Source organism: Falco naumanni, chromosome 3 (assembly GCF_017639655.2).
Source record: "Falco naumanni isolate bFalNau1 chromosome 3, bFalNau1.pat, whole genome shotgun sequence".
Lineage (NCBI taxonomy): Eukaryota > Metazoa > Chordata > Aves > Falconiformes > Falconidae > Falco > Falco naumanni.
The window spans coordinates 51,427,614-51,453,935 of record NC_054056.1 but is presented as its reverse complement, the minus strand read 5'-3'; the positions used below and the strand labels follow the sequence as shown (position 1 = coordinate 51,453,935).

General features: G+C 38.7%; 1 protein-coding gene across 9 annotated transcripts in view; it reads left to right on the top strand.

Moving 5' to 3' along the window:
• The window catches only part of CARMIL1 (capping protein regulator and myosin 1 linker 1), a 200,486-nt gene that overhangs the window by 115,278 nt on the left and 58,886 nt on the right, over window positions 1–26,322 (top strand). For 6 of the 9 annotated variants that reach the window (XM_040586308.1, XM_040586310.1, XM_040586315.1 and 3 more), the window contains 9 exons: window positions 3,548–3,617; window positions 5,618–5,629; window positions 7,849–7,930; window positions 9,259–9,358; window positions 9,444–9,498; window positions 15,024–15,196; window positions 17,529–17,597; window positions 22,515–22,608; window positions 24,840–24,938. In XM_040586308.1, the coding sequence (XP_040442242.1) occupies window positions 3,548–3,617; window positions 5,618–5,629; window positions 7,849–7,930; window positions 9,259–9,358; window positions 9,444–9,498; window positions 15,024–15,196; window positions 17,529–17,597; window positions 22,515–22,608; window positions 24,840–24,938 (754 nt within the window). The remainder of the gene's footprint in view (window positions 1–3,547; window positions 3,618–5,617; window positions 5,630–7,848; window positions 7,931–9,258; window positions 9,359–9,443; window positions 9,499–15,023; window positions 15,197–17,528; window positions 17,598–22,514; window positions 22,609–24,839; window positions 24,939–26,322) is intronic. The other 3 variants (XM_040586309.1, XM_040586311.1, XM_040586316.1) reach the window with 1 other exon arrangement.

Here is a 26,322-nt window from a genome sequence, read left to right as displayed (position 1 = left end):
CAGTACAATATGATGCTTAAGTAAGTTGCACTGGATTTGAATAAATATTCAACTGCAGGAGCTGATCATTTTAGCTCTGACCTTTCACTCTGTTCTGTGTGATGCCCTGGGTTGCTGTCTTGCTTGCTTAGACTTTGCTAGGATGAGGAAGGTGTGTTAACTGATGTGTTTTCAAACAGAAGGTGATTATTGAGAAACACATTGCTTGATTCTGATTAATTCAGGGCTATCGATTCTGTGGTGGAGGGCAGCAGGGAGCTATATTCAATGAAGCAAGAACAGAGGACGTATGTGACTAGTACACAAGACAATCTTACCAGTGCTACAGGGAAAAAAAGTATGCTGTGAGACACTGGATAGATCTAGTCAGATTGGAAAAGGCGAGAAGCCCCAGACACTAAAGTTCATATTTAGCTCTTCTCCTTAGCATGTTTAGTATCTCCTGGGGTATGAGGACTTTTGGCAGGTGAGCGCTCTACAATTGTCTGTGCTCATGGAAGATGTTTTTGTCTTAATTTATCCCAAATACTTGTGACCCCTTTATCTGCCAGCTGTGCAGCAATTGAGATCTTCCCAGTCTTTTTCAGCCAAAATATCTGTATTAGCCAAAACCTACTCTGTTGATAGTGTTTAAGCTAATCTGGCTCAATTTGACTGAATTGGGTTGGAAGGAGTTACTTGCATTACTGGCGTTGGTGGAAGTAAAGAGGCAATGATGGATACTGTAGGACAAGCTGAGAGCAGAAACCTCTTTTTCCAGCACAGACAGCTCCAGAAAGGAACATCTGTCCAAAGTCCAGCTGGACAGAGATGGTCTCAGTGTACATGCCACGCTCAGCTGGTTGGCATGGACTTCTTTTGTTTTGTTCTGATGACAATGTTCACCTCTGCCTAGGAAGTAGGACAGAGCTCTTAAAATTATTTTGGTAGTTTCTTTGATGTGCTTTCTCTCTGACCTGAGTGTTTTCTTCAGTCTGAGCTGAGTGTATTTCATAACAGTACAGAGAACTACGATCTACAGCACACCTTGCTTTCCCTCTCAAATGCAGGATGGCTTGCTATACACTTCAAAAGCATCCTGTGGAAGTCTGTCTGGTGTTCTGAGGGTGTGCTATATCCTGGGGCAGCTGCTTAGCCTTTTGGTCTTAACTGGTAAGAAATTACAAAACTTCTATAGAACCATCAGGATCATAGGATTTGTTAAAGACCAAATGATGGAAAGACCTTTTTTCAAACAGATGTGTTTGTCATTGCCAAGATTGCAATGGAATATGAAGGATGGTTTCTAGAAGGAAAAATAAAAATGACATAGTGTATGGGACTAGTACTTCTCTGGCATCTTTCATCAGTGCATGTCAAAAAGCTTTTCACAATATGGGCCTTGGAACTCTCCTGTGGCAAGGGAGAAGTTCCTTTGTGTCCATGAACCAGAGGTCACAGAGTTGGATGTGTGAGTCAAGATCAAGCCTTCCTACAGAAAAAGATTATAGATAAAATGCAGATACGTGACACCCTGAGTCCCAAATCTCCCTGATTAATTGTTATTTGACTTCTTTCTTATCAACTTCCTTTAGATCAGCAGTTGTGGTATGTTTAATCACATATGCTAACAGTGAGTTTAAAGATGTTGGTTAATCAGTGCAGTCAGCAAAGGAGATGAACTGGCTTGTACAGTGATGGACCTGTTAATACAAGTCAAGCCTTTCGGGAAAGAAGTTTGGTAATAAAACTGTACTGCGATGATGCCACATAGTAAGTGGGGGAAATGGTGGTTTTAGTTCTTATAGTTAATATAGTTAATGTTCCATCCCTGCTTGCTCTTTGTTTTTTTTTTTTTTTTTTTTCTTTTTTTTTTTAACTGAGTGAAGCAGTTTATACTCTCTTTTCCTTGTTTTAAGTGTGTGTTGGCATTTTTGTTCATTTACAGACATTGCCAAAACTTTTATTTTGATCTGTCAGTGCTGTGACAAGTTTCTGATATGCTTCTCATGCAAATGCTAATTACAAGGCCAATTGTTGCATTCTACATCTAGCACAATTAACAAGACCTTTCCATGTATTGTATTGCCATGTGTGTGATTTAAACATAGTGGCTCGGTACAATTATATTATGTCTGCCTTCAGTGCCTTTAAATGATGGTAATTTTTCATGACAAAGAATTGAGAAATCATGAGATTTTCTTAGGATGAGTTTATAGGGAAGAGGTTAGGAAAAAAACAACCCTTTTTTCTTCCTGTGAAGAGTATGTTTGAAGCAGCATTGTGTCTCTTTTTTTAATCTGCATTTTTTTTACGGTTGCACTGTATTTTTTTATGATACCTCAAAATGTGTAGGAAGTTCTTTGTAAAGTCATCATCATCCAGACTAACTGAATAAAACCATGGTAGGGAAGGAAATACAGACAATGATTGTCTAAAAATTTTTAAGAAGTTTTGCAGAGCTCTCACGGTTTTTTTGGTCTTATATTAATAGCTTAAGAAGTAAATAAGCATAAGATATTTGCCTTTATTTACAGTGAAGGTCTGATTAAGATCCTTTACCTGCAGAACAGATATAAATAGGTTTAAATGAAAACCTTCCCGGGGCTGCACATTTTAAATACAGCTTTTACACACTACTTGCATAGCAAGTGTGTAGGCAAATGGCTCAGCAAAATGAATTGCTTTTTATGTCTATGCATCAGTAGTTTGGATTTTGTTAGCTTGCTTTTGGCTGAAATGAAGTTTGGGAAGGAAGTCATTCTGTTAGTCTGTTCAACTACTAATTCAAAGCAGCATCTATTGTAGAGATACTAGAAGGTATACACAGATTGTTTGCTCCTTCTGTAAGACACACACTGTTGTGCTTCTTGATTTGACACTATTAATAAAAATGTGATACACTAACTTTTATATGTGGAAACAAACTTCTGTAAGGCTATAAAGGTGGATTTATGAAAATCATAATCAGTTGTTGCTACACTTGTCTGCCATTCTGCGTAAAAATAAAGGATACCAGTGTCTGGGAATATAATTTTGAAATCTGTAAATATTTATTGGGTTGCAGAAGTGGAGAATTGTGTGATATTTGAACACGATCCCAGCATTTGAGTGTAACAGGCACTGTGCCTTGCTGAAATGGCTGGCTGCACTGCATCTTGCATGCATTTAAAAACCACGTTTTTTTTCCTGAATTTTCGGAAAATCAGAGTTAGTGCAGTCATACAACAAACACTCCTTTTGTAATCATTTGATGCTGTTTGAAAGCAAATGTTGGAGAAAATTCATCTCTGACGAATGTTACTAAATGTTGATGTAGCATTAGTTTTATGGTTTCTTTATTAGCCTTGCATCCCTGCAGTTTTTGAAGCTGCTGTAGTGTTCCAAGTGTGGCAGGTTTGTGCTGACATTGTCATTTAAGAAATAACTGCTCAGCTGGTGTGGTTTTGGTTTGAAATGGTTCTTTGCATTATAGGTGTATTAACCTGTGATTGCTTAGATGATGATGTAAAGCTGCTTTTTTTTTTTATTTTTTTATTTAAACGGTTCTAAAATTGATCTTTTTCAGAGCGCTTTTATTAGGCCTGGCTTGCAATCACAATCTGAAGGAGGTGTCTTTAGATCTCAGTAGCTGTGAGGTAAGGAATATTTATCAGGATGTGTTCAAAAGATGCAATGATGTGGAATTAGAGTTCCCATGAAATCCAATGGGTGAGATATTCTTTCTCTGTAGTCCAAAGTTGTGGGAAAGGTAGAACTCGGAGAAACAGCAAAAATCAGCTGCTGTGTGTTAACAACATCCTAAATAATGAGCACAGAGGTTCAAAGCACCTGCAGCACCAGATTGGCAAAACCCTCCTTGCAGTGTAGCTGTTCTAGATACTGAGCCAGCACTCACTTGCTGCTTGGCAGCTTCTGCTCTCTGGTGCTGTGATTGCAGGGGAACCTGCAGCAGGACTTTCTAAGGTGCCCAAATTTGAATGTGTCCAAGGAAGCAGTATGCCCCAAAGGCATGTCTGTGGTTCCATTGTCTTCCTTCAGAACTGGAGACGTGCTTCCTCTTCTGCAGGTTTGCTTTTTAACCTTGAGAGAAATTCTGCTTTCCTAATCAATTAATCAATTCAGGCCAATAGGGAACTTTGGTAAAAGTTGATTGAAGCATGCCGTTAACACAAGATGCACTGTGCAAATGGCTTTAAGTATCTCAAGAATAAATGAAAACAATTGTGGCAGCTTGATTTGCTTTATCTTGTTTCCTCTTGCTTCTCTGTGCTTTGCTGTGCACACTGTTTCCCAGGATTGTTCATACTCCCGCAGGATGGTGCCTGCATGGCTACATGAGGCAGTTACATAGAGAACTGTGTGGACTCTGCCAAAAACATGAACCAGCTTAGGCTGTTATTTAAGCTACAAAGAAAGTCTCTTATTTGTTAGGCAAGTTTTTCCAAGTCCCTTACCTGGGTATTAACTGTTCTGGAAGTACCTTTCAAATGGAATTGTTTCCCTTTAAGTAGAAAACATGCAATTTGATGAACGTGTTGAGGTGTAGCAATCCTTGCCTTAGGTTGGTGGTGGATTGCTTTTGCAATGTGCACGTATTTCCCTATGAAGAAAAAACCCAAATTGTTGTGAATCCATTTCATAGTTGTTTTGATATTTTATGCTTTTTAAAAAGTGGTATTACTTTGAAGAGCACTACATGTAAATTCCAAATAGAAAAGCTTTCAAGTCAAGTACACATGCTGCTGACTTCTGAGTAGAGAGATCAGATGGATGATAATCTTTCAGAGGGAGGAAGGAGAAAGGAGGAGTATTTAAAGTAACAAAAAATCAAGCCCTGTAATCATAACCTTAAAGGGATAAGTTAATAAAACACAAACACAAATAATGAGAGTATACATTAGCATGTAAATCAACAAGGGTTGACAGGAGTGAAAATGTTATCCTTTCATTAAATAACCCCCAGGATGGCATATGGAGGAGCCCTTTGAGGGACTTTATTGGATACCAAAGCACATGTGGTCGTGGCCAATTCTCATGATAGAAAAGAAGGAATTGTGCCCAACTCAGTATTGCGTTCCTGTAGCTGGTCCCTCCAAACCGAGAGCATTTCCTTAGATCCTTCCCTTAACATTTTTTCATGTCACTGAGCTTTTTCCATTCTCATGTGCTTTGGAAAGAAGTTGTGCTTCCAGCAGCAGGGAGCTGGTGTGCCAGGAGTTGGGAGTACTCTCAGTGGGCCCAGCACTGCAGGGTCCTGCTCCACCGATGTGAGCTGGGCAGGGTGATCTGCACGCCGAAACAGTTGTGGGAAGCTCGGAGCCAGTGACCGTCACTACTCCCAGCTCCTGCAAGCACACGCTGTTAGGAGGCTAGACGGCTGATGCTTCAGCTTTGCCCTCCTCTTCCCTTCATCAGGCAAGCTGTACTTTACTATGGAAGGATAAACCTGTGTTCCTTCCCTCTCCCACCACTTTTTATTTGCTCTCATAATTTTCTGGTATATTAACTCCAAGCTTAATCATTTTATATCGCTTGTTTGGTTGGTTTTTTATTATTTTTACTATGAAAATTACATTTTTATTTCTACCTGCTCAGCACTGATGTATTTCACTCTTTTCCCTTCTGCTTCCCTTAGCTTGGTCACTGTGTAAGTACCCTCCATGCTTTAACTTAATTGTTAAATCAGTAAGCAGCTTTGTTTGCCCTGCCCATATTGGTACCTTATAGCTTTGAACATGCTTGGCATTTTTAATTGTTGAAGGGTTGTTCTTCATAATTTGAATAAGAGCTTGTCTTTGTAGTCTCAGAAGTATGTCATATAGGAGATGTTGCAGATGGTTGTGGGTTTTTTTAGTATCACAATTCACGTTGATGAAATAGCCCTTCAATTAATCTCTGCTTTTATATATATTATTTTAATGCAATTGCAATAAATTTTGATCCTGAAAGTCAAGTTGTTACCATCACCCTCAGATTAAATAGATAACACCATTTGTGCACATGAAACTTGTGTATTTAAAATGTTGAATATAGAGTTATTGGTACAAGGTTGAAAGCTGCTCCTGAAGAATTGTCCACTTCAACTCTCAAAGTATATATATAGCATAAGCATTTGGATTCTATTGTGAGTATCATTTTAGTTTGTAGAACCTTTACCATACCAACGACCAATCCAAGACTGCATATATTCTGCCAGTTCCGTGTATTCTGCAACAGTAGGTGTGACACTGTATACAATGGCTGTCTTGTGGTGGCCCATGCTGAGGGAGCAGCAGAGAGCAAAGCTGAGTGATTTTGGCATTCATACACCAAATGTTACAAATGCTTTACAAAAATAAATTTTAGTTAAAATCGCACTATTTCTGGCCCACAGACTTTAATCTGGCCACTTGAGAGGATAGGGTGAAGGATTGGTAGGCTTTATTTTATGCAGAAGAGGCAAGGTGCCCTTATGTTCTATATCTGTTACGCTTCCAGATGAGACTTATGATTTAGATGTTGTCTTTGATCACCACTATTCTTGCAATGCTCAGGCCAAGTTATTGAGCTGCCTGTTAAACAATGACATAGTTCAAGCTTTCTAAAAACTGCCAAATCAAGTCTTTATTGGAAGATCCTTCTAGAAGGCATTTGTGGTTCTTTAATTATAGTATGGATAAAAGGGACTATTTACAGAAATATCAGCAGGTTGATTCAAGATATTTAGCCAAGTCAGTCAGCTATGTAAAATATTACTTACTTTTTATGCACAGGAAGTGAAAAGACTATTTCATGTTTGAAAAAAACTTTCCTTTTATTTTTCCTTTTTCCTTGCTTAAAAGAAAAAAAAAGTGAAAACGGAAAATGTGAAAATAGAATTTTTGTAGAACTTTTCCCCTCTTTTGTCAAAGTCATTTTCTGGGGGATGTGTATAAAGTGAAATGCACTTTATATAGTTTGCATAGCTGCAATAAATAAGAAAATGCTTTTCCTTCTTTAGAAAAAATATATGTTGCATTGTTTAATTCAGTAGCATTAGTGAAAAAGTGTGTAAGTTTTCATAACTTTGATTCTTAATGCTGATTTTTCCCCTAGGCCATTTCATTGTTTTTTCATTAAATCCTGACATTTCTTTTACATTAATGTAATATTTCAGGTGAATAATATCATAATTGATACTTTCTAGCTAGGCATTTTTGTTATTGTTGCTGGTTTTCTCTTTTATGCCTATTTTAAAATTAAGAATAATGTAAATTACTGATTTCTCTTGTTTATGGTCTTTTGTGGCCATTTTACAATTGAATTATTTAAATTTTCAATAACAGCAAAACATAATTTTGTTGGGTTTGGGGGTTTTTCATATAACTTGCTACTCATCTTTGATCTGGGCACCCTAGTATTGTGCTAAGAGCTGAAGGAAGATGCATACTTTAAGACTTGACTGTAGTTGAATTCAAGGGTGGCAGTGTTGCATGCTTATAGGCTGGGCTAAGTTTGTTTATTTTTCTCATGGGACATTGGAAATGTCCTGGTCCTTTCATGTAGAGAACCCACACCAAAGTCCTGCAGTCACTGCCTGGCACAAGTGCTAAAGGATTCATTGTGTTTACACAATTTTAAGTCTTTTCCCGATTTAACTGCTGAGCAGTAGTTTTAAGAGAAAAGAAAGAGAGTCCCTTTTCTCATTTATGGCAAATACTGAGAATGAAGGATGAGAATGGTAGGAAAGCGTTCATAGGCCGTCACCTTGATGTCTATAATTTCTTCTGTTGCTATTGGTTTGGCTGCTGGTAGTGCCTTCTGTATTCACAAAGCTCCTACCACTGTTTTCTGTGTGATCTTCAAACCATAACTAGTTTGCAAAAACGGATGATGTTTTGTCTCTAGTTAAGATCGGGAGGTGCACAAGTCTTGGAAGGATGCATAGCAGAAATACACAATATCACCAGCCTAGATATTTCAGACAATGGTAAGTACACAGAACAGGAATGGAGGGTCATGCAAGTTGAGAATCTGAAAAATGCTTTTTCTTTCTGCTGAAAGTAATCAAGGATGGTCATTCTTGCTTTATGATTATTGGTGATATTGATTATGGAAATGTCTCAGACCAAGAACTCCTATTGATACAAAGTGTGTAAGAAATGTTAATAGGCTAATGGTACCCTCAGAAGTTTGTTGTTTGAGATCAATGTAACAGCAGAATAAATTGATGGCAGCAAGTGTCAGTTCTAGAGGAAAGTGGGTTTAAGTACAAGAGGATGAGAATTTAAATGGGAAATGAAAGTTCAGTGAAAGAAGGAAGGGAAAGTATCAGGTACAGAATGAAACTGAGATTGTGACACTGAAGAAGTGAGAGTGAAATTTGAAGCAAACAGTCAACCAACTTCAGGTCAGGGAAGGCCTGTCTTTGGTAAAGTCTTGGACTACTCCTGCTTTGGAGGCTCTGTGCTACCTAGCTGGGAATGCCAGCTGGCTTCTCATCTTGCAGACTCCAGTGTAGATGTATGAACTGGAAGAATTCCCCTGCTGTTTGCCCCTCTAACAGCCAGATGCAAAAGTATTTCAGAAAGAGATTCTCAGTGTAGTTGAATGCCCAAGAAAGGTGGGATGGATTAGCCAGGGGAAAGCTTTGGGAGCTACTGACCCAGCCCAATTATGTAAACAGATTTATTACTATGAAAAAATAAAGGTATTTGACATCTAAATTATCCTGTGGATCTGGATCCTAAGTCATTGTAATATTACTAGTGGACTCTTCAAACACACTAGTAGTTTGGGAGTACAATACTATAGCAAGCTACTTTTCTTACTCGGCAGTAGAATAAAATTTGGCTTCTTTTTTAGGTCATTTTATTCATAGCTTGTTATGTTAGCCTTTTTCACTTGAAGGCTTTGAGACCTTGTTGGTACACAGCCCTACTAAGACTAAATAGCAATTAGCCTGGTCTCAGAATTCTCAAAGGAACCTTAAACTCTGCCTGACAATGCAAGGAACTACTTGGGTGGTTGGACTATGGATAAGGGACCATGCCTCCGGTCTGTGTTTGAGAGGTGTCTTCAACAGCTAATGAGAATGGAGATATAAAGAGTTCATTTTAGAGAAAGCATTTATTCTCATAGAAAAACAGGCAAAAAAAGAGAAAGAGATTTAAAAATAGAAGATTGGAAATTTTTCTAGAGCTCATGGAAATTATACCAGTATAGTTATTTGAATGAATATAGTGTTAATAATTGGACCCTGTCTGAGTCTTTTGTGAAAATGTATTGTAATTCTTGATCTAATCTGATTCTTTACAGGCCTAGAATCTGACCTCTCAACCCTTGTAGTCTGGCTTAGTAAAAACCGATCGATAAGACACTTGGCGTTAGGCAAAAACTTTAACAACATGAAATCCAAGTAAGGCTTTTCGTTCTTTTAAATAACGAGACTGGATAAGGAGAAGCTGCTGATTTCACAGTCTTCCTAACTTTTCTTCCCTCAGAAATCTCACTCCAGTACTTGATAATTTAGTTCAGATGATTCAAGACGAGGATTCAGTGAGTATCCTTCTGCCTGCTATCATCATGTGTATTTGTATCCTCACAACCTATTTCTGATTATTTTCTTCAATGTGTTAATTTGCTGCATAAGATTTGATTATGATCCTGCACAGACACATCCAACGTTTTGTTTTTGTTTTTTTCAAATAGTAATTTGGATTATGTAGGAACATGTAGGTGAATGTTTCTTAGAATAGTCTTCGGATCCTTGCTTGTTGAAAAATTTTCTTTGTAAATAGTTGGATGTGCATAACCCAGTTGCTTTAGGTCTAAATTATACAGCTCTGTAGGCACATGTCTTCAAAACTTTTGTGTCCTGGTAGGAGGTTACAATGGTAGCGTTCTCCAAGTGGTGATATCCTTCAATAACAGGATTTTTATTTGATGTTGTTTGGTTTTGTGTTTTTTTGTTTTTATTTTTTTTTAAAACTAACAGAATGCACTATTTCCTGATAGCTGTTCTTGGGTATTAGCATTTATTTTTTTTTGCTTGGCAAAATGCAAAGTCACTGCAGTGATCTCCCAGAGCTCCTTTCTCCTTCAAAAGATGCAAATAAACTGTTCACTGTGCTGCTCTTTAGTTCTTCTAGTACATTAATCACAGCAGCCATTTCATAAAACCCTTTTAGAGTGCCTTGCCGGGATCTTTGCCCACTTTCCTAATTTCCACCCTCATGCCTGACTCGGAATGACTTGTGTGGTTGGATTTGTGTTCTTGCCTTACTTGGCATCCTAGTTCTGGTTAGGAGGGAAGACGTGCTGCTGCTCTCACGCTTGTCAACGTTTATTCATCTGTTCTTAGTCCTTTCTTTGTCCTTTATTTCCTGTGCAAGTAACACGCAAGCTCTGCTTTCCTCATTCTCCAGAAATAGCTGACTGTAGAGTTCAGTTGTCTAAACACCTGCTATTCCTCTTGTCTTTATTGTCTCACCTACAAGTTCATGGTCTCCACGCTACCTGCTTGCTTTCTTCTCCCATCTGTGTCTGTACCTTGCAATTCAGAGGAGCGGTTTGTACCAGGGTTTTCGATGTCTGCTTTCATACAGGTTCATTAGACCCATATTCTGTGTTCATCTTTTCTTACCGCTTAGTTGTGTTTGAAATGATTTGTTAAACTAGTCCTCTCTCCTCTCTGTGTACTCTTAATTGGGATTAGTGGTACTGTTTTTCCTTGGTTCTTTGCCTACCTCCTACTTTATTTTTTAAAACATGGGATGTCAGTGCGACACAGTGAAGTGCTGCTTACAAATACCAGAGCTGGTTCTAATTGAGTTAGCGTCTGTAATGAAAGCTGTAAGTCCTTGTTTGCACAAGTCAGACGGAGGACCATGCTAAGGGGTGTATTGGTAGATCTCTGAATTACTACTTGTACCAAACTAGTCTTTTCATTTTGTGGTGTGTGACCATCTCTTCTAGCTTGTCTCCAAAGGGAATGCTGTGGGACTGTCTTAGCCTTCTCTCATGTTCCTGTTGATACTATACAGGGGGCTATCATTTAATCAGATAAAACCTGCTTCTTCTCTTTGGACGTTTGTCTCTGTCCTGCCCTGTATCTCATGCTTAATCTTTCACAGCTATCTGGAAGACTGTTACGTGAAACCAGATTAATCACAAGTACTGTAATTTAGTGGGTTTTTTCCCTCAGTTTCCTTCATCCCTTTGCTCTTCTGTAGGTGAACGTTCCTTCGTACTCAGGCCATATCCTGAAACACCTCAGCATGCTTTGTGACCTTTCAGTATCCAAACCATCATCTCAAACATTCTGTTGGGTTTTTCATATTTCTATTACTGTCCTGTTCATATTATCCGTTCTCAAGGATAAAAAAATCCACCTTTTGCCTTACTGTCTCTATTAGGTGTTACAACCATCTGTTTATCTTCCTTGGCTTCTGTTTTTGAAGCTTGCAGATCATAAGAAGAAGTAGCTGCTAAATTTTGGATGTATCGTCCTCACAGCTCTCCCTCCCTTCCATCATCAGCTTCAACTTCTTGCGCTCCATTTCTTTTCAGCCCATGGGTGATTTCAGCTGTTGTTCCTCTTCTTGCCTTTTTTACAACTCGGTGGTCAGATGTGCTTCTGTAATTCTTACTCACCACATCTTTCCTGAGCTAACCTACACAACGTGCTCTGTAGTCTCATACTGTTTTCAAACAGTTTCACAATGAAATAATCCACCAGAAAGTTATTTTATTTGGGTACTTAAAATAACTGTGTCTCCTTCATGTCATGCAGTAACCTTTGGGATATAGCATATGATCCTGTTGGTGTTACCTTCTCTCTTCTCTCCCCAAATTTTTTTTCTCTTGTTAATCCTCTTCAGTGAAGGGATCTGATTTCATTCTCATCAGGTGCTAAGATCACTCTGAAGCATCTCCTAGCTGAGGCCATAAACTCTGTAGCGCTATGGGAAAAGCATGTGTTGCAGAGAGCTGCCTAGGATTGTCCTCACTGTACCTCGATGCTTAGAAAATTACTTTAAGTTTCTAGGTATTGAGATCTGGTTTGAATCTTAGGGTGGTCTTTGTTCTACCGTTACTATGCTTTTATGGCCAGAGGACATTAAAAAATTAAGGTGGAATTGGAGAGAGCAGGGTATGATGTTGCCCGGAGCATACCGCTTGATCAATATTGCCTGCAGGCTGGTACACTTTAGGAACTGTGTATTAGCTGCATGGAAAGCTTGAAAGAAGCTTTAATCTAAAATAGTCATATACCAAATGTTCCTCCATGTATTTTCATGTATTTATACACACTTTAAATAGAACCGTTGCTGTGTTAATGTGAGTCATGAGTAAAATTATTTAAGTGATCAATAGCTTGGTTTTATGAATGTAAAAATAGAGCTAGACACAAGTATAATCCTACACAATTTAAAAGCGGTAGTAGTAACCTACACAGCAAGGTGTTTAATGTAAACAATAATGTAATATTTAGATTGATTTTTTGGGCGTTCTTTTTATTTCTTTAAGTAGATGCTTTACTGTGCAGCTATAACAATGTGTTCTCGCTGTGTCTTTTTTTGTTGTTGTTGTTGCAAAAATTGATGTTATGCTGCAGGTACATTGTATTGTTACTCAGAGTGGTAGTCACTCCTGCATGGGTGCAGAGAATTACTACAGTGCTGAGTGTCTTTAGTTGTCAGGTTAGTGTTTGTTGCAGAACTGGCCTTTTGAGGGTTTTTAGCTTGATTTAATTCTTAAATTCTTTCCAGCAGGAGTATGACAAAATCAATGAATACACTGATAAATTTGTGATTCTGTTCTTTACTGTAAGAATTCCCTTCCTTAAAAAGATTGTGTTAAGGCATCTTCGCTGTATTGGCAAATTATTTATTTTCTGCAGCAGGGACACTGAGGTGCTTGTCAGACTTCTGTGTTCTCACTAACTAAAACTGTTAAGTTGTTACAAGAAATAAGCGTTTGTAGGCTATGCAGAGTATTGCCCCTATTTGTCGAGGGATTTGATTTGGTGGGTTTTTTGTTAGGTTTTTTGTTTGTGTTTTTTAATGTAACGGTCAGATAACTTGATGAATATTTAGCAGCCTGTATGTTTAATCATACAGTTATATTCTGGTTGTAGTTTGCATTCAGGGCACCAGGTGAGTCCAGAGGTCTTTGCTTCTTGCTCACTAAGTAAATGATATAAGGGTAGCTCTGCAAGAAAACTAGCAGTTCATCCACTTTAAAAACGCTGCTAATATAGCAGGTGCTGTACTGTGCTACATGCGTATTTTATATGTGGTAGTAACGATGCATAGATGTCAATCCATGCAGGAGTGTTTTCAATAATACACTCTTTTTCCACAGTGTTGGAATATGAGAGGTGAGAAATCGTTTCCTGGGAGGGTGTTTGAGGTTTAGAAAAACTGCTGTGTGGGAGGGAGCACATCCAGCTAAGTTACCTGAATGCCCCTTTCCAAAGCGACACATGAGAAACAGAAGAAAGTTCACTTTGACAGGGTCATTGCCGATTTCTGTCCAAGTGCTGCATAGTGCTGCTTTTCTGTGAATCTGTTGCAGGAGGTGGTCTCAAACTTGTCCAAGAGCTCTAAAGTGCCATTCTAATGCGATGCTAATATTCTTTAGGGTGCATAACATAATAAAATGGGGAAACATAGACAGATTAAGGGAATTAACACAGTAATTTAATAACTTGCATTTAAAATAAAACCAGCATGTGGCTTGTGTTACTGTTAGACTTTTTAATTATAAACCTGCTGTGCCTCCAGATTTTTATGCGTTTCCTCATTTATAAGTGTATTTCCTATTGTTACAAGCTTTTTGGTTATCACTGTAATCCAGTGGTATCTGGAGGCTAGAGTCCCATTGTATAGCAGGTACCATACAAGCATCTTGGACCCTGGAAGGTGTGCACAATTCAGCCGGTTTATTTATATTAATCTAAGCTTTAGGCATCTAATGTAGGTGCCATGGTTTGTCCTTATGAGATGTTGATTTTCCCTGACTGGCAATTTGGAGATTTTAGGCTCCTAAGATTCATCTTCCAATAGGCACCTAGGTGGGTATATAATGACAATACACTTCTATGTTATGAACTCACACTTAAGGGAAATTTTTTGTGGAGTTCTCTTACATCAGCAAAGACAAATTACAATTTTAGCAGCTGTAATACCTCTGCAAGGCATGGTGATGGATAGACTGTAATGAGCTCCTGCCATTGAGTGTTGGGACACTGAGAATGGAGGGAATACAGGCATTTTTAAAAGAGGTTTTCTTAAGGCTTAGAGCATGACTTGCCCAAAGCCCATTAAAGTAGTTTCAACTTAACATAGTGTATTTAAAAGTTACGTAGTAAAGATATTGTAATCAGAGGTGTTCAGAACACCACTGTGAATAATGTCCATTGACTTATTTTAATAGGTACTCTTCTTAGTGTTTTTATTTTCAGAACTGCTACAGTTTCCTGTCTCTTTCCTCCCAAATGTCCAAGCCCTTAGTTGAAGGAACAGATATGTAAAATCACTCCTAAAGTTGAATTAATAATAATAATACAGTTTAAGGGGTTTTTGTTGTTGTTTATTTTAAAAATGTCTCAGATCCTAATTTGCCGTTGGATAAAGCTCTCTGAGGGAGAGGAGGGGAGTACTAAATAATTTTATTTTTTACTGACAGGGAAGCGTGCTGGTTAAGCAAAACCCACTCAACACTAGAGGTTGTTTTGCAAAGCTGGTTGTTGATGTCTTGCCTCTTTTCAGGTTCCTGTTGTATTCTTTATTTAATACAACGCAAGAAATTAGAGGCACTGTCACATCAAAATGTTGGGTTTTTTTTCAGGGTGTTGCAGCTTAATTTGTGTGTGTGTATGTATTTGACACTAGTGCTGTAAGTTGTTGACTCCCAATTTATCACGTGTTGTAGGATCTGCAGCAAACACAGAAATAAATCTTTAATGCTTACTGCTGTCTCCAAGAATCTGGCGAACTGTAACTTCTTTTGGTTGGTGTTTGAGGAATGAGTGCATTATCAGTTGCTGTTATCAGTGGCTTCTCTGTGCTCCACAGCCTCTGCAGTCATTGTCCCTCGCAGATTCCAAGCTGAAGACTGAGGTCACCATCATTATTAATGCCTTAGGCAGCAATACTTCTCTTACAAAAGTGGATATTAGTGGAAATGCCATGGGAGATATGGGAGCAAAGATGCTGGCAAAAGCCCTACAGATAAACACTAAGCTCAGGTAAGGGAAATGTGTTTGCAGTAAAAGAAAGAATGGCTTAATAATACTGAAGTTGTTGGCTTATTCTCAAGCTGTTTCTCTTCAGAGCCGTTATAGGTACAGCCACTTCATAGTATCTCCATTTGGAAAGATTCTCATCCTTTCTTAAAAAAAACCCAAACAAACAAATAAGAGAAACAAATGGTCTCTGCAAAAAAGGTTTCCATAACTGAAACTGCAGAAAATTACATTTTTCTAAATTTAAACAGAAAGACCTCTTGATGAAACAAGAACACTCTAAATTTTCTGGAATCATAGAAAAAAATAATACCTTGTTATAGAGTTCTGGATGTTATCAAATCCAGTGTCCTTCTCAAAGCAGGTTCAACTTTAAAGCTATACTAGGTTTCTCAGGGCCTTGTCCAGGCAGGTTTTGAAGACCTCTAAGTGCAGGGATTCTACAGTGTCTCTGGGAATCCTGATCCAGTGCTTAGCAACTCTCTTCTGTTCTGCTCTCTCTCTTCTACTGAAGGCCTTCCCAGCAGAGAAAATTCTGATACTTGTTTGGGAAATTAAGCAAATTATTCTGTGTCTTCTGGAGTATAGTTTGTAGGAGAGCTAAGAACACATGGAATTCAGAATGGGTAGCAGCATGGACAATCCCTCCTTCCCCTCTCCCCTGCCTACAGTGCTGATGGACCTTGGCTTCTTTTCTCCGCAAATCCATCTGTCCAACAACTTCATGGCTTTTTGTCATGTCTGGTGCTGATGGCTTGAAAGCATCACTTTTTTTTTCTGTATAGCATGTGATTAGCAAACAGTAAAACCTTCAATCAGCATGAATCTGGATGGGGACACCTCTAAATGTCACCATCATTTGGAAAGCTAATCCTGACTCCTCCTCTTGTCAGACTGTGCAGATGAACCTTCCTCAGTGTACTGTCTGTGTGAAAAAACCGCTTTGTCCTTGGTCTCCAAGCATTTGTTCCCTGGGGGATGAAAAATTCCCCAGAGCAGTCCTGGATACTTTGTTCAGAAGCAGTGGTCCTGGTCTTTGCTTTTCTATGCCCAAACAGAAGATTGAAAATGTCAAGAAAACACTGGAGGGGTGGCTTAGGGTTTTTGAATGTATTAAAATGAAATGACCACAGTACCTGAAGAAATAAAGCCCTGACGGCTTTTAAGATGGCAGACTGTAATGTTTCACAGTACACTGAGTGTCACAGTTGACATAATGTAACCACAGTCCGCCGTGTGATTGCAAACAGAATAAGGCAATGGTAACTTGTTCTGCTTAAAATGTTAAAAAATCACATCCAGGTGGAAATATAAACACACTTTCCAATGATAAAAATATCCCAAGATTTGACCCAAAGCATATCTGATCTTTGCAGAGCAAGTGTAGAATCTCTTTTCCTCTCTTCCTTACCCCCCTTTCCATCTAACAAAAAGAAGGGATAATTCCGCAACAGCAGAAGGATGTCAATACTTGTGAAACCCTGCCAACTTTTTCTTTTAAACACCAGAAATCTGTGTTTGTTTTTGACTTTTTTTTAAGAACAGCTACAACTAGTGCTCTTGCACAAGCAAGATTTATCCGCTTGACTGCCTCTTCTGACTACTAATGAATGAGGTCTTTAAACCTGTTCATAAATTGCCAGGCAGTCTCCTTTGAGTGGTCTAAATTAGGGGAGGAGGGGTAAGGCTTGATCACTCTTATCGCTGTTGTGTATTCAAAAGAGCTACAATTTATGCACCTAACCTAATGGCTTATATCAGTAGCTAGTTATGTTGCATGTGGAATCACAGGCACTGTGTGATGAGGTAGTACAGAATTAGATATACAGTAGCTTCCAAATTTTGACCACCTATCAGCATTAATTTTTTTAATACCCTTTTCTATAACTGTGGCTATATAGCCTATGTAGAACAGAGTTTGATCATTTACTGCAGTTTTCTTAGTTTTCAGTGTGGACTCACAAAGCAGACCTTTAAACTTACTTTTGATGCTATTCCTGGAAAAAGCTGGAATTTTATCTCCAAATATTTCTAATAACTGTATTTTAGAAAAGCTATGTTCTTACATTAATGATGGAAAATGTAGTACAGAGTCCCCTTTAAAGAAAAGGAAACTGAATTTTGTAGTACCTTTGTCCCTAACTTCTGTCATTTCAAGGCTTTAGCATGTAACTGAAGACAGGTTTTTTAAATGTTGCCTTCCACTATACAGTTTTGGACATACAGCACTGTGTTAATTTCATAGGCAAAGTTTCAATATAGATTTATTTTGTGGTTCTTGTTTAACTTTTTTTTTTTTTTTTTTTTGCCTTTCTCTTCCCCACCCACTTCTCAGAACTGTAATATGGGACAAGAATAACATCACTGCCCAGGGCTTCCAGGACATAGCTGTGGCACTGGAAAAGTAAGTTCTCAAGCAACTGAATGACTGATGAAGGGGCCAAAGACTTAGATCCTTAGTGATTTGAGCAGCTGCAGTTCTCAGCACAGTCAGAACGATCTGAAGATGCTGAGTGCTCTCAATTTTAAACACCGGGGTGCTTAATCTAAAGGAAAATTTATGACTTCACATCCTTCAAAAGGATGGGAAAAGGCTCTGTGGCTCTTTCATCCATACTGTACTATCAGCATTAAGGCTGTTGAGTTGTGCTATTAGAATTAAAATACTGAATTTGGGAATGTTTTCTCTTTTTATTCATTCTCTTGTGTTGATAGCATGCAGAAATTCTATTCTAGTCAGTGAATGAAGCTGTATATAATAACAGAAAATTACTGAAGCATGCCTTTGTGGTCTGACTTTTTTTTTTCTTTCCCCCAGCAAACTGAAACTAATAGTGATGATTTACGGAACCATGGTTATTCATTGTAATCGCTGTGGCCTGGGTCATTTTGCTTCCCTGAGCTTACAGTTGCAGCCCTTACCAGTGATAGATGCTAAATTACTTTCATCTCTCTCCATCTCCATCTTTTTTTTTTTTTTTTTATATGTTATTATTACTTTTCTTAAGAGGAAAAAATTACAGATTTAAATTAAGCAGCAGTTGCAGTTGTTTCATGTCATTAAATGCCTTGGATGGGAACAAAGGCTGTCTGTAGAAGGTGAAGGTAACATACAATTGGTAGTTTCTAGACAAGAAATGTCTTGCAAAACTGTAACTACTTAGGGGAGCATCTTAACCCTTGGAGGGGTCATGGGGCTAGAGCTTATAAAGTTACTTGTTTTATGGAACTGTTGTAGTTTATATACTTGGTTTCAAAATGAATTCAATTGCACTGGTGGGGGAAATTATATAAATGATGTGTAATTAAGCAAATCATCTTCGAGTGATTCCATTGATAGTAGTGAATAATAATTTGCAAAGGTTATTTCTCAACTTACAGACATTTCTCTTTTAGAAAGCAATAGCTTGTACATTTATGAGAGTCTGGTAGAAAAGAAAATAAATTTATTTTCTGGTTAGTATCACTGGTGAAGCCACACCTCAAATCCCGTGTTCAGTTCTGGGCTCCTCACTGCAGGAGGGACATTGAGGTGCTGGAGCGTGTCCAGAGAAGGGCAGCGAAGCTGGTGAAGGGTCTGGAGCACAAGTCTCATGAGGAGCGGCTGGGGGAACTGGGGTTGTTCAGCCTGGAGAAAGGGACACTCAGGGGGGACCTTATTGCTCTCTACAGCCGCCTGAAAGGAGGGTGTAGCAACATGGGGGTCGATCCCTTCTCCCATATAACAAGTGATAGGACAAGAAGAAATGGCCTCAAGTTGCACCAGGGGAGGTTTAGAATGGATATTAGGAAAAATTTCTTTGCTGAAAGGGTTGTCTGGCATTGGAAGAGGCTGCCCAGGATTGAGTAACCATCCCTGGAGGCATTTACAGGATGTGTAGATTTGGTGCTTAGGAATATGGTTTAGTGGTGGACTTGGCAGTGTTTGGGTAACGGTTGGACTTCATCATCTCAAAGGTCTTTTCCAACTTAAATGATTCTATGATCCTGTAACTTTTCTGAAGTGCTTGGATAAGTAAATAGAAAGGAGGGGGAAATCTGAAGGCAAAACCAAATAATCTAAGGAGAAAAAAAAATAAATTGCTACAGATAATTGTGTGACAGTGCACTTTGAGGTGACATCTCATTTGTTTAGCTTCAATATTGAGGTAATTTTATGTCTCTTCTAACATTTTAAAATTGTGAAACCCATTGATAATATCACAACCTAAGCCACAAGCAACAAAAGTTTAAACTTGCAGGAGGGGGACTGTCAATACTGGCTGAAAACAATTAGCCTTTAAGCAGTCCATCTCAAAGACATACTGAGAACATCCTCCACCCTATGTTTCCTAAAAATATGTGAAACCGTCAATATCCTGTAGGAAAGAATCGTTGCTCATACTGAAGATGCTTGGGGGTATGTGTGTTGTGCATTTTGCTTGGAATTTGTTCTTGGGAAAAATAATCATACTAAACCACAAAAAAGGAGAAAGCTAGGCTTTCATAGTGTGATGAGGAGGCTGAGGAGAACTGGGAGGGGTAGTAATAGACTTAAAACCAGACTGAAGTAATCTGAAGACTGTTTGGTTTGTTTTCCCTCCTCCCAGCTTTTCTTCATCTGTTCATAGTTGTGTGAAAACGTTGTTTCTGCAAGGGAAATCCAGGAGCATGGCTGTTGACAGAGTTGCCCCAGGGGTGTCCCAGCCAGCTGATGCAAGATGCTAAGAGGATCTTCTGTAGAGTCTGGGACAGGTGTCAGTTCAGGAGAGCATTTGAGAAAAGGCATCCTGTTCAGCCTTGCCGTTAAACAGGGACTTGTATCTCTGTAATTTTAATATGAAAATAAGCATGTTCTTGTGTGCTTTATAGCCTAGAGCCCACTCTGTCGTAGAACTGTATGTTATTGCCCCATATTCATTTCTAAAATACATTTTTTTCTATATGGACTGACTGAAGGAATGTTTCAAGTTCTAAAATCTCATGGGAAATGCTGGAATTTGTTAGAGGGCTATGTGACATGACATTCACAAGCGTGCAAAACAGATGATCTTATTCCCATTTTTGTAAAAATAGACAATAAAATCCTCACTCTACAGCAAAGACAAAGAGTGTGTCATGAATGGAGCAGAAGTTATTACAAGGGAAATAACATGTGATGAAATGTAGGACAGTTGTCACACATGCTGTATGTTAAGGGAGAGAAAGGAGGTTTTTGAGACATCCTTTCCAGTGTCTGAGCACCTCTCTGAAATTAAGCATCCTTTAAATATAGGTATTTTGCTGAGAGTATTAATGTGTTGTAAAATTACTGGATTATCGAGTTGGTAGTGTACAGTGTTACAAGAGACAAGTGGAGTGTTAATAAAAGGAATGGAGGAATATTTTAGACTTCAAAGGAAGCAGAGAAAAACGAAGTGTGAAGATAAATATTGCTCCTACAATCAAAGTTGAAAAGCGAGCTTTAAGTTACCCCCTCAACCCCTCCCCAAGAGCCGGTTAATTTTTAGATTAAAATGAAGTAGCATTCTGATACAATGATGTCTGTCTGGAAGGAAACCAAGTACAGAACTTTCCTTAGGGCAGTGGTCTTCTGAAGTTCTGCCTCTTGTGACTGTATGTCCATGAAATCTCCTTGCCTTTCATTTTCCTCCACTACCTATGTGTGGGTGAGGGAAGGTGCACTAAGCCTTTGACTAAATTGAATTTAGCGTATAATTACTAGCATGAGAGCTGGCAATTACAGATGTCAATGAATGGGATGTATTAAATGTCAGACAGCTGCAGAGATCCTTGGAAATCTACCTTTGTTTCTTTTTAACTAAATAAATACCCCATCTGCCAGGTAGTAGTCAGGCAATTCACAAGTTCTGTAATTATTATCTGTCTTTGAGCTTGGTATCTTTGACATTTAACAATTTTCCCTATGCTTGTGGACAGCCAGTTCTTCACTGTTTAGTATTACATGAGGACAACATGGCCTGTATAGTTTGCGCAGTTCTTCTGAAGGACAAGACAACTAGAAATAAAAGTGAATTTTCTGGCTGTGATGCAGTAAGCAGTTGGACACAGTGGAAGGGCAGGGACCTTGCTGACTCCATGTGAGTAACTGCCTGCCACTGACAGCTGTACATAGCCATGTTTACATTGGGGAAGAAACGTTGAAGTCTTCTGTTACCAATTTAAGGTAAAACATTGGGTAGTATCAATGAGGAACTGGTGTGTTTGGCAGTTCAGAAGACTGCGGTCCTTCAGAGAGTGGTGTTTCATGTGGCGGCTCAGCCAGTGGGAGAGGAATTGAAAGAACCTCGGAGTTTCACAGGAGTTGGCGTGTCTGTTGTTGGAGTTAGTGCATCGAGTGAGGAATGGGTCCATTGAAGTCAACAGAGTTGACTCAGTTGAAATTGTCAACTTTAAAGTGCTCTGAGACTTCTCACCATACTTACGTAGCTCTGGATGGAAGAGGAACAGACAGACAGTGGGAGGAAGAGATGTTTGCAGGAAATTAGAACTAATTGAAAAAAGGAAGAATAATCTCCTTTCCAGGTTTTAAGAACTTCCTGCTTTTTTTTTTTGTTTGTTTTGTTTTCATTTATTCAAATCTGAAGGTGTGTGGACATACCACTGCATGGAGCATTTTAGGTTTAACTGTGTTATGTTAGCCAATTTATGTTCTCAGAGTTTAAATGTAATTTTGGCTCACAACCAAAGCCCTATCTTTATTCTCATATCACAGCAGATGGACAAAGCTACAGAAATATTTTGCAAACAAATAAGTAAAATGCAGGGAGCAAATGTTTGCATGAAGCAATGTGGAGAAGCTATGCTTGTTTTGTCAGCTTTTATTAAAAATCTAGCATCTTCAAATTGTTGTAAATTCAAGAAGTTAATAAATAGTAAATTTTCAAAACTCAGTCTCAGTTGCTATCTGTCTGTTACTGAATATTTCCATTTAGACTTAGATCTGATAGAATTGTCAGCAGGCACTAATAGTCCCTGTTCTGTTTTGATACAGGAAAACGTCATCCAACCTTGTGCACAAAGGTACAGAGAACAGCTAGGCCTTTTTAATTGACAGTTACTGGGCACTGGCCATCTAACTGCATTTTTTTGCTTTTCAGAATCTCTACCTCTATCTAGTGGCAAGGAAGAATTAGCAGCAAAAAGGAGCATGCATGCCTCCAGTTACTCCACTTACAAATGTGAAAAATAGTTTCTTAGTACCTTCCATGGACAAGCTAGATGCATCTTATTTCTCCCTTTAGTTTATTCTTCATAAAGAGATACAGTAGTTAGGTTAACTTTTACTACTAAGAAATCTTTTCTTTTATTTTTTTGTTAGGAATTACACTTTGAGATTCATGCCTATACCGATGAATGATGCTTCCCAAGCACTTAAAACAAACCCTGAGAAAACAGAAGAGGCACTGCAAAAGGTATTGCATATACCACAAACGTACAGAATTAAAACCACTAAAAATAAAGTAATAATTTTAAGCGGCTGTTACTTCATGCTTGCCTGAGTAAGAATTCTAGGTTAGATTCTTTGATTTTTTGATTTGCATGGGCATATATGTGGTAATCAAGTGCTGCAAGAACATGTAGGGCGTTTTATTCCAAAGAATGGTTGGAGTGAAGGCTGGTGGAATGCAATAGTGTAGTATCAAAAAGTTGTAACTAAGTAAGTGCAAACTAGACCTTGTATTGCTGTATACCTAACTATGATAGGGAGAGTTAGAAAATGGCATGTTTATTACATATGTGCTTGTGGCTATTTCCATGTGCATAGAATTATGGGTATGTGTTTTTTATTTTGGCATAAAAAGTGCAGTCAGTGCTGTACAAGACAAAGGATGCGCTTTAATTTGAGGGAGGATAAAAACATTTAGTGCCTGTGTTTTATATTGTACATATAAAAGTCACACACTATGTTGCCCTAGATAAACTGCACCAACTTGTTCTTTTGGGTGAAGAGGTGTTGACAATATCTGTAGCAGTTCCACTTGCATGACTTATAAAATTCCCAGCTGACTTTTAATATATTAAATCTTGTGAGCTCCAAATGAGCCTCCCGCTCAATCAGAAAGCATACAGTTCACATTTTTTTAATGAGTAGTTTTCCTTCAGCCAGGGTAGGGTCATAAAAAACTTATAAATAGTTCTTACAGATAACTGTGATTTAAAAAGCAAATGTCTATGATCCTGATTAGTAAAGGAATTTTCAGTAAAGCAGTTCTCACAGGGAGAAGTGCTGGTAGTTCGCACCTTTCTCTTTGATGCATGAAAAAGATCTAAATTCTGCTTTAAAAATCTGAATTGTGGGCATGGATGTTTTTCTTACATTTAATATAATTGTAGATAGGTTCACGTCTAGAATGAGGATGCATCTCTGAAAAAAATATCGTGAAGCTTCTGGCCATGGGGATTTAAATTCTACGTGTTAATTAGCCATTAGGTACAAAGAGCATTTTCTTTAATTCATTTCAGTGTTGCTAAAACTTTTTGGCTCTGAGTTTGTTTTAACACGTGTGGTTCAGACTTTCTTTACACAACATGAGTTAAGTTCTCTCCAAAAAAAGGTAACAGTCTTGGGAGTGGTGCTGTGAATGCAGCCAATTCCACGCATGCAGGAATGTCTGGCCGCATGGACTGAGATGTCATGCCTGGTGCAGGGACACCTGAACTGACTAACGTCTCAGGAGGGTCTGTAAGCATCAGTAGACCACAGCTTAAATACAATGAGAGTGCTCCTGGCCCTGGTCCAGCACCAGATGGACATAATATACTTCCCAAGCTCCGGTATCTCTGCAGCACACAGTGTGGGCAAACTGGATAAACCGTGCATTACTGTGGGGCATGGCTGGACTGTTGCCACTCTTGCTGCTGATGCAGGTTTAGAGGTAACTATCCCTCTTAGTCTCTGCTTCATAATATGCTGGCCCTCCACCCAATGTTTTACCTTCTCTTCCTTTTAGATGAGGTACATCACCTTTGATGAACCGTAAACAGTTTGCTAGCATGTTTTTTTGACAAGTTTAATGGAGCCAGGTTAGGCGGTTATGTTGCATGCCATTAAGCTGGCTGATGGTGTGTGTTGACTGCTGGTGACAGTTGTGGTAGGTTGTGACCAGCAGCTGTGAGTAGGAATCATTTGTCTTTGAAGAGCACTTATGTACTACTTAGACTTAAGTCTAACTTCTGTACTGAGCCTTCTGTATCAGTTAGGCACTTTTAGATATTTTATCTTGTCTCCAGCCCATACCGCTGTTTAAATCTGTGTCTTTGCAGTGGGCTGAATGCATCTGAAAGTAATAAACTGACTACCTTGTGTCATCGTGGTCTCTACAGCAACACTTTTATGGATAGAGTACCCTCCAATGTTTCTCAAACCTGGATCTGTAGCTTATGAAACTGTTCAAAATAAAAGACTAATTCAGAAAACACTGGCAAAATCACAATGTTTAACAATGTTTCATTAGTCCATGAATGAACAACTCTTTGCCAACGTGATTATTAAGCAGCGAGACGCACAGAATAAGGTTTGCAGATAACAAATACTCAGGCAGTTTTTTCCTGTCAGTCCACATTTCTGATACAGCAGCAAAATCAAAAGCACATTACAATGGGGACAGTCAAATCAGCTTCCTAATATCTTTTCCTTTTTTAGATAGAAAACTACTTGCTTCGTAACCACGAGACCAGAAAGTACCTACAGGAGCAAGCATACCGGCTGCAGCAAGGCATTGTCACTAGTACCACTCAGCAGGTGAGAACTTGTTCCTTACTGGTACTTACTTGGTGTATAAAATCTGTCTGGGGATAGAGTTCTCTCTCATTCTGTCGGACTAGCTTAAAGCAAGATGTGCCTCCTGGATGACACTTCATTTCCCAAGAATAATTATCAATGATAATATTTTTGGAAGGAAAAATACATTTGTGAGAGACAGGGCTAATGTATAGTAGTACTGTGTAGAGAAAGACCTGAGCTGTTTCGGAGTGAGCCGCTGTTGGAACCAGGAACGGTTTGTTTCATTTATGCTTGGGAGTCTGACTTTTCAGCAGACTGTCATCAGTGTGACAAGCATCATCATAAGGTGATTCACCAGAGTTGGTGTCGGAGTTGGTTCCAGTCTCTGCCTGGTACTGAGCAACCATGTAGTACCACCAGAGTAAGTAGGCTTGGAGAGTAACTCATAATCTACCTTAGATCTTCAGAACTATGGGTATCATGGAAAGCTACCCTCCTTTGCTCCCTCCCTCTAAGCAAAGAAGTCTTCGGTACTGTATAGTCTGGACAGCTGAACAGGCTCTCTGTCTAACACAGCCCAAAATACTGCTTGAAGCTGGTAAGCTTTTGTGTTTTGTCAACCACTACCAGGTTTCCTAAATGCCATGTGTTATCTGGTTTTTTCGTCCTTTTTCTTGAGAGGACTACAAATGTTTTCTGTGGTACCTTACAGTTCTCCCTGTTCTAGTGCATTTCTTGCAGTACCCCTCAGGGCTGTTTTCAGCTCTAGTACACCAGTGAAGCAAGGTGGTATAAGAATAAAACTTGTCATGCCTTTCCTTTTAAATTTACTTCCATGTTTGTTCACACCAGATGTGTTCCCATGCAAACAGGAGACTCCAGCAAACAGGAGAGGAATATCTCTTCTGGTCTTCAGCTGAGTCAATGAAATTTCTCTGTTCTCTGCATTACTTTTTTTTTGGTGAATCTTAATTCAAAGTGGCCGTTTTCTACCTGTGTTATTAAAATTTAATGGGACAAAGTTTTACTACTAGAACCTGAAATTGTTCTTTAACCTCTTGATAGAGAAGATGGTAAGTGGGAGATGTACAGGCACTAAAACCTACAAGAGCAGTATCACTTTATTTTAGTAATTTATCTGTTCCAATGCCCCAAGTTAATAATCTCCATATGAATTAAGTTCAGATCTTTTTATAGCTTGGTGATTTCAGCTGTGCTTTCCTCAGTAACCACACGCACATATCAGCTTTCAGTAAATGTAATTGATTATTGTTTTGAAAGTAGAGTAAGATTACTAATTTCTATATTAAATTGTGTACAATAAGGATGGATTTTAAAAAGTTTTTAAAGAGCTGGAAAAGATTCTTTAGTTAGTATGGTGGAATTGCATTATTATTCCCAG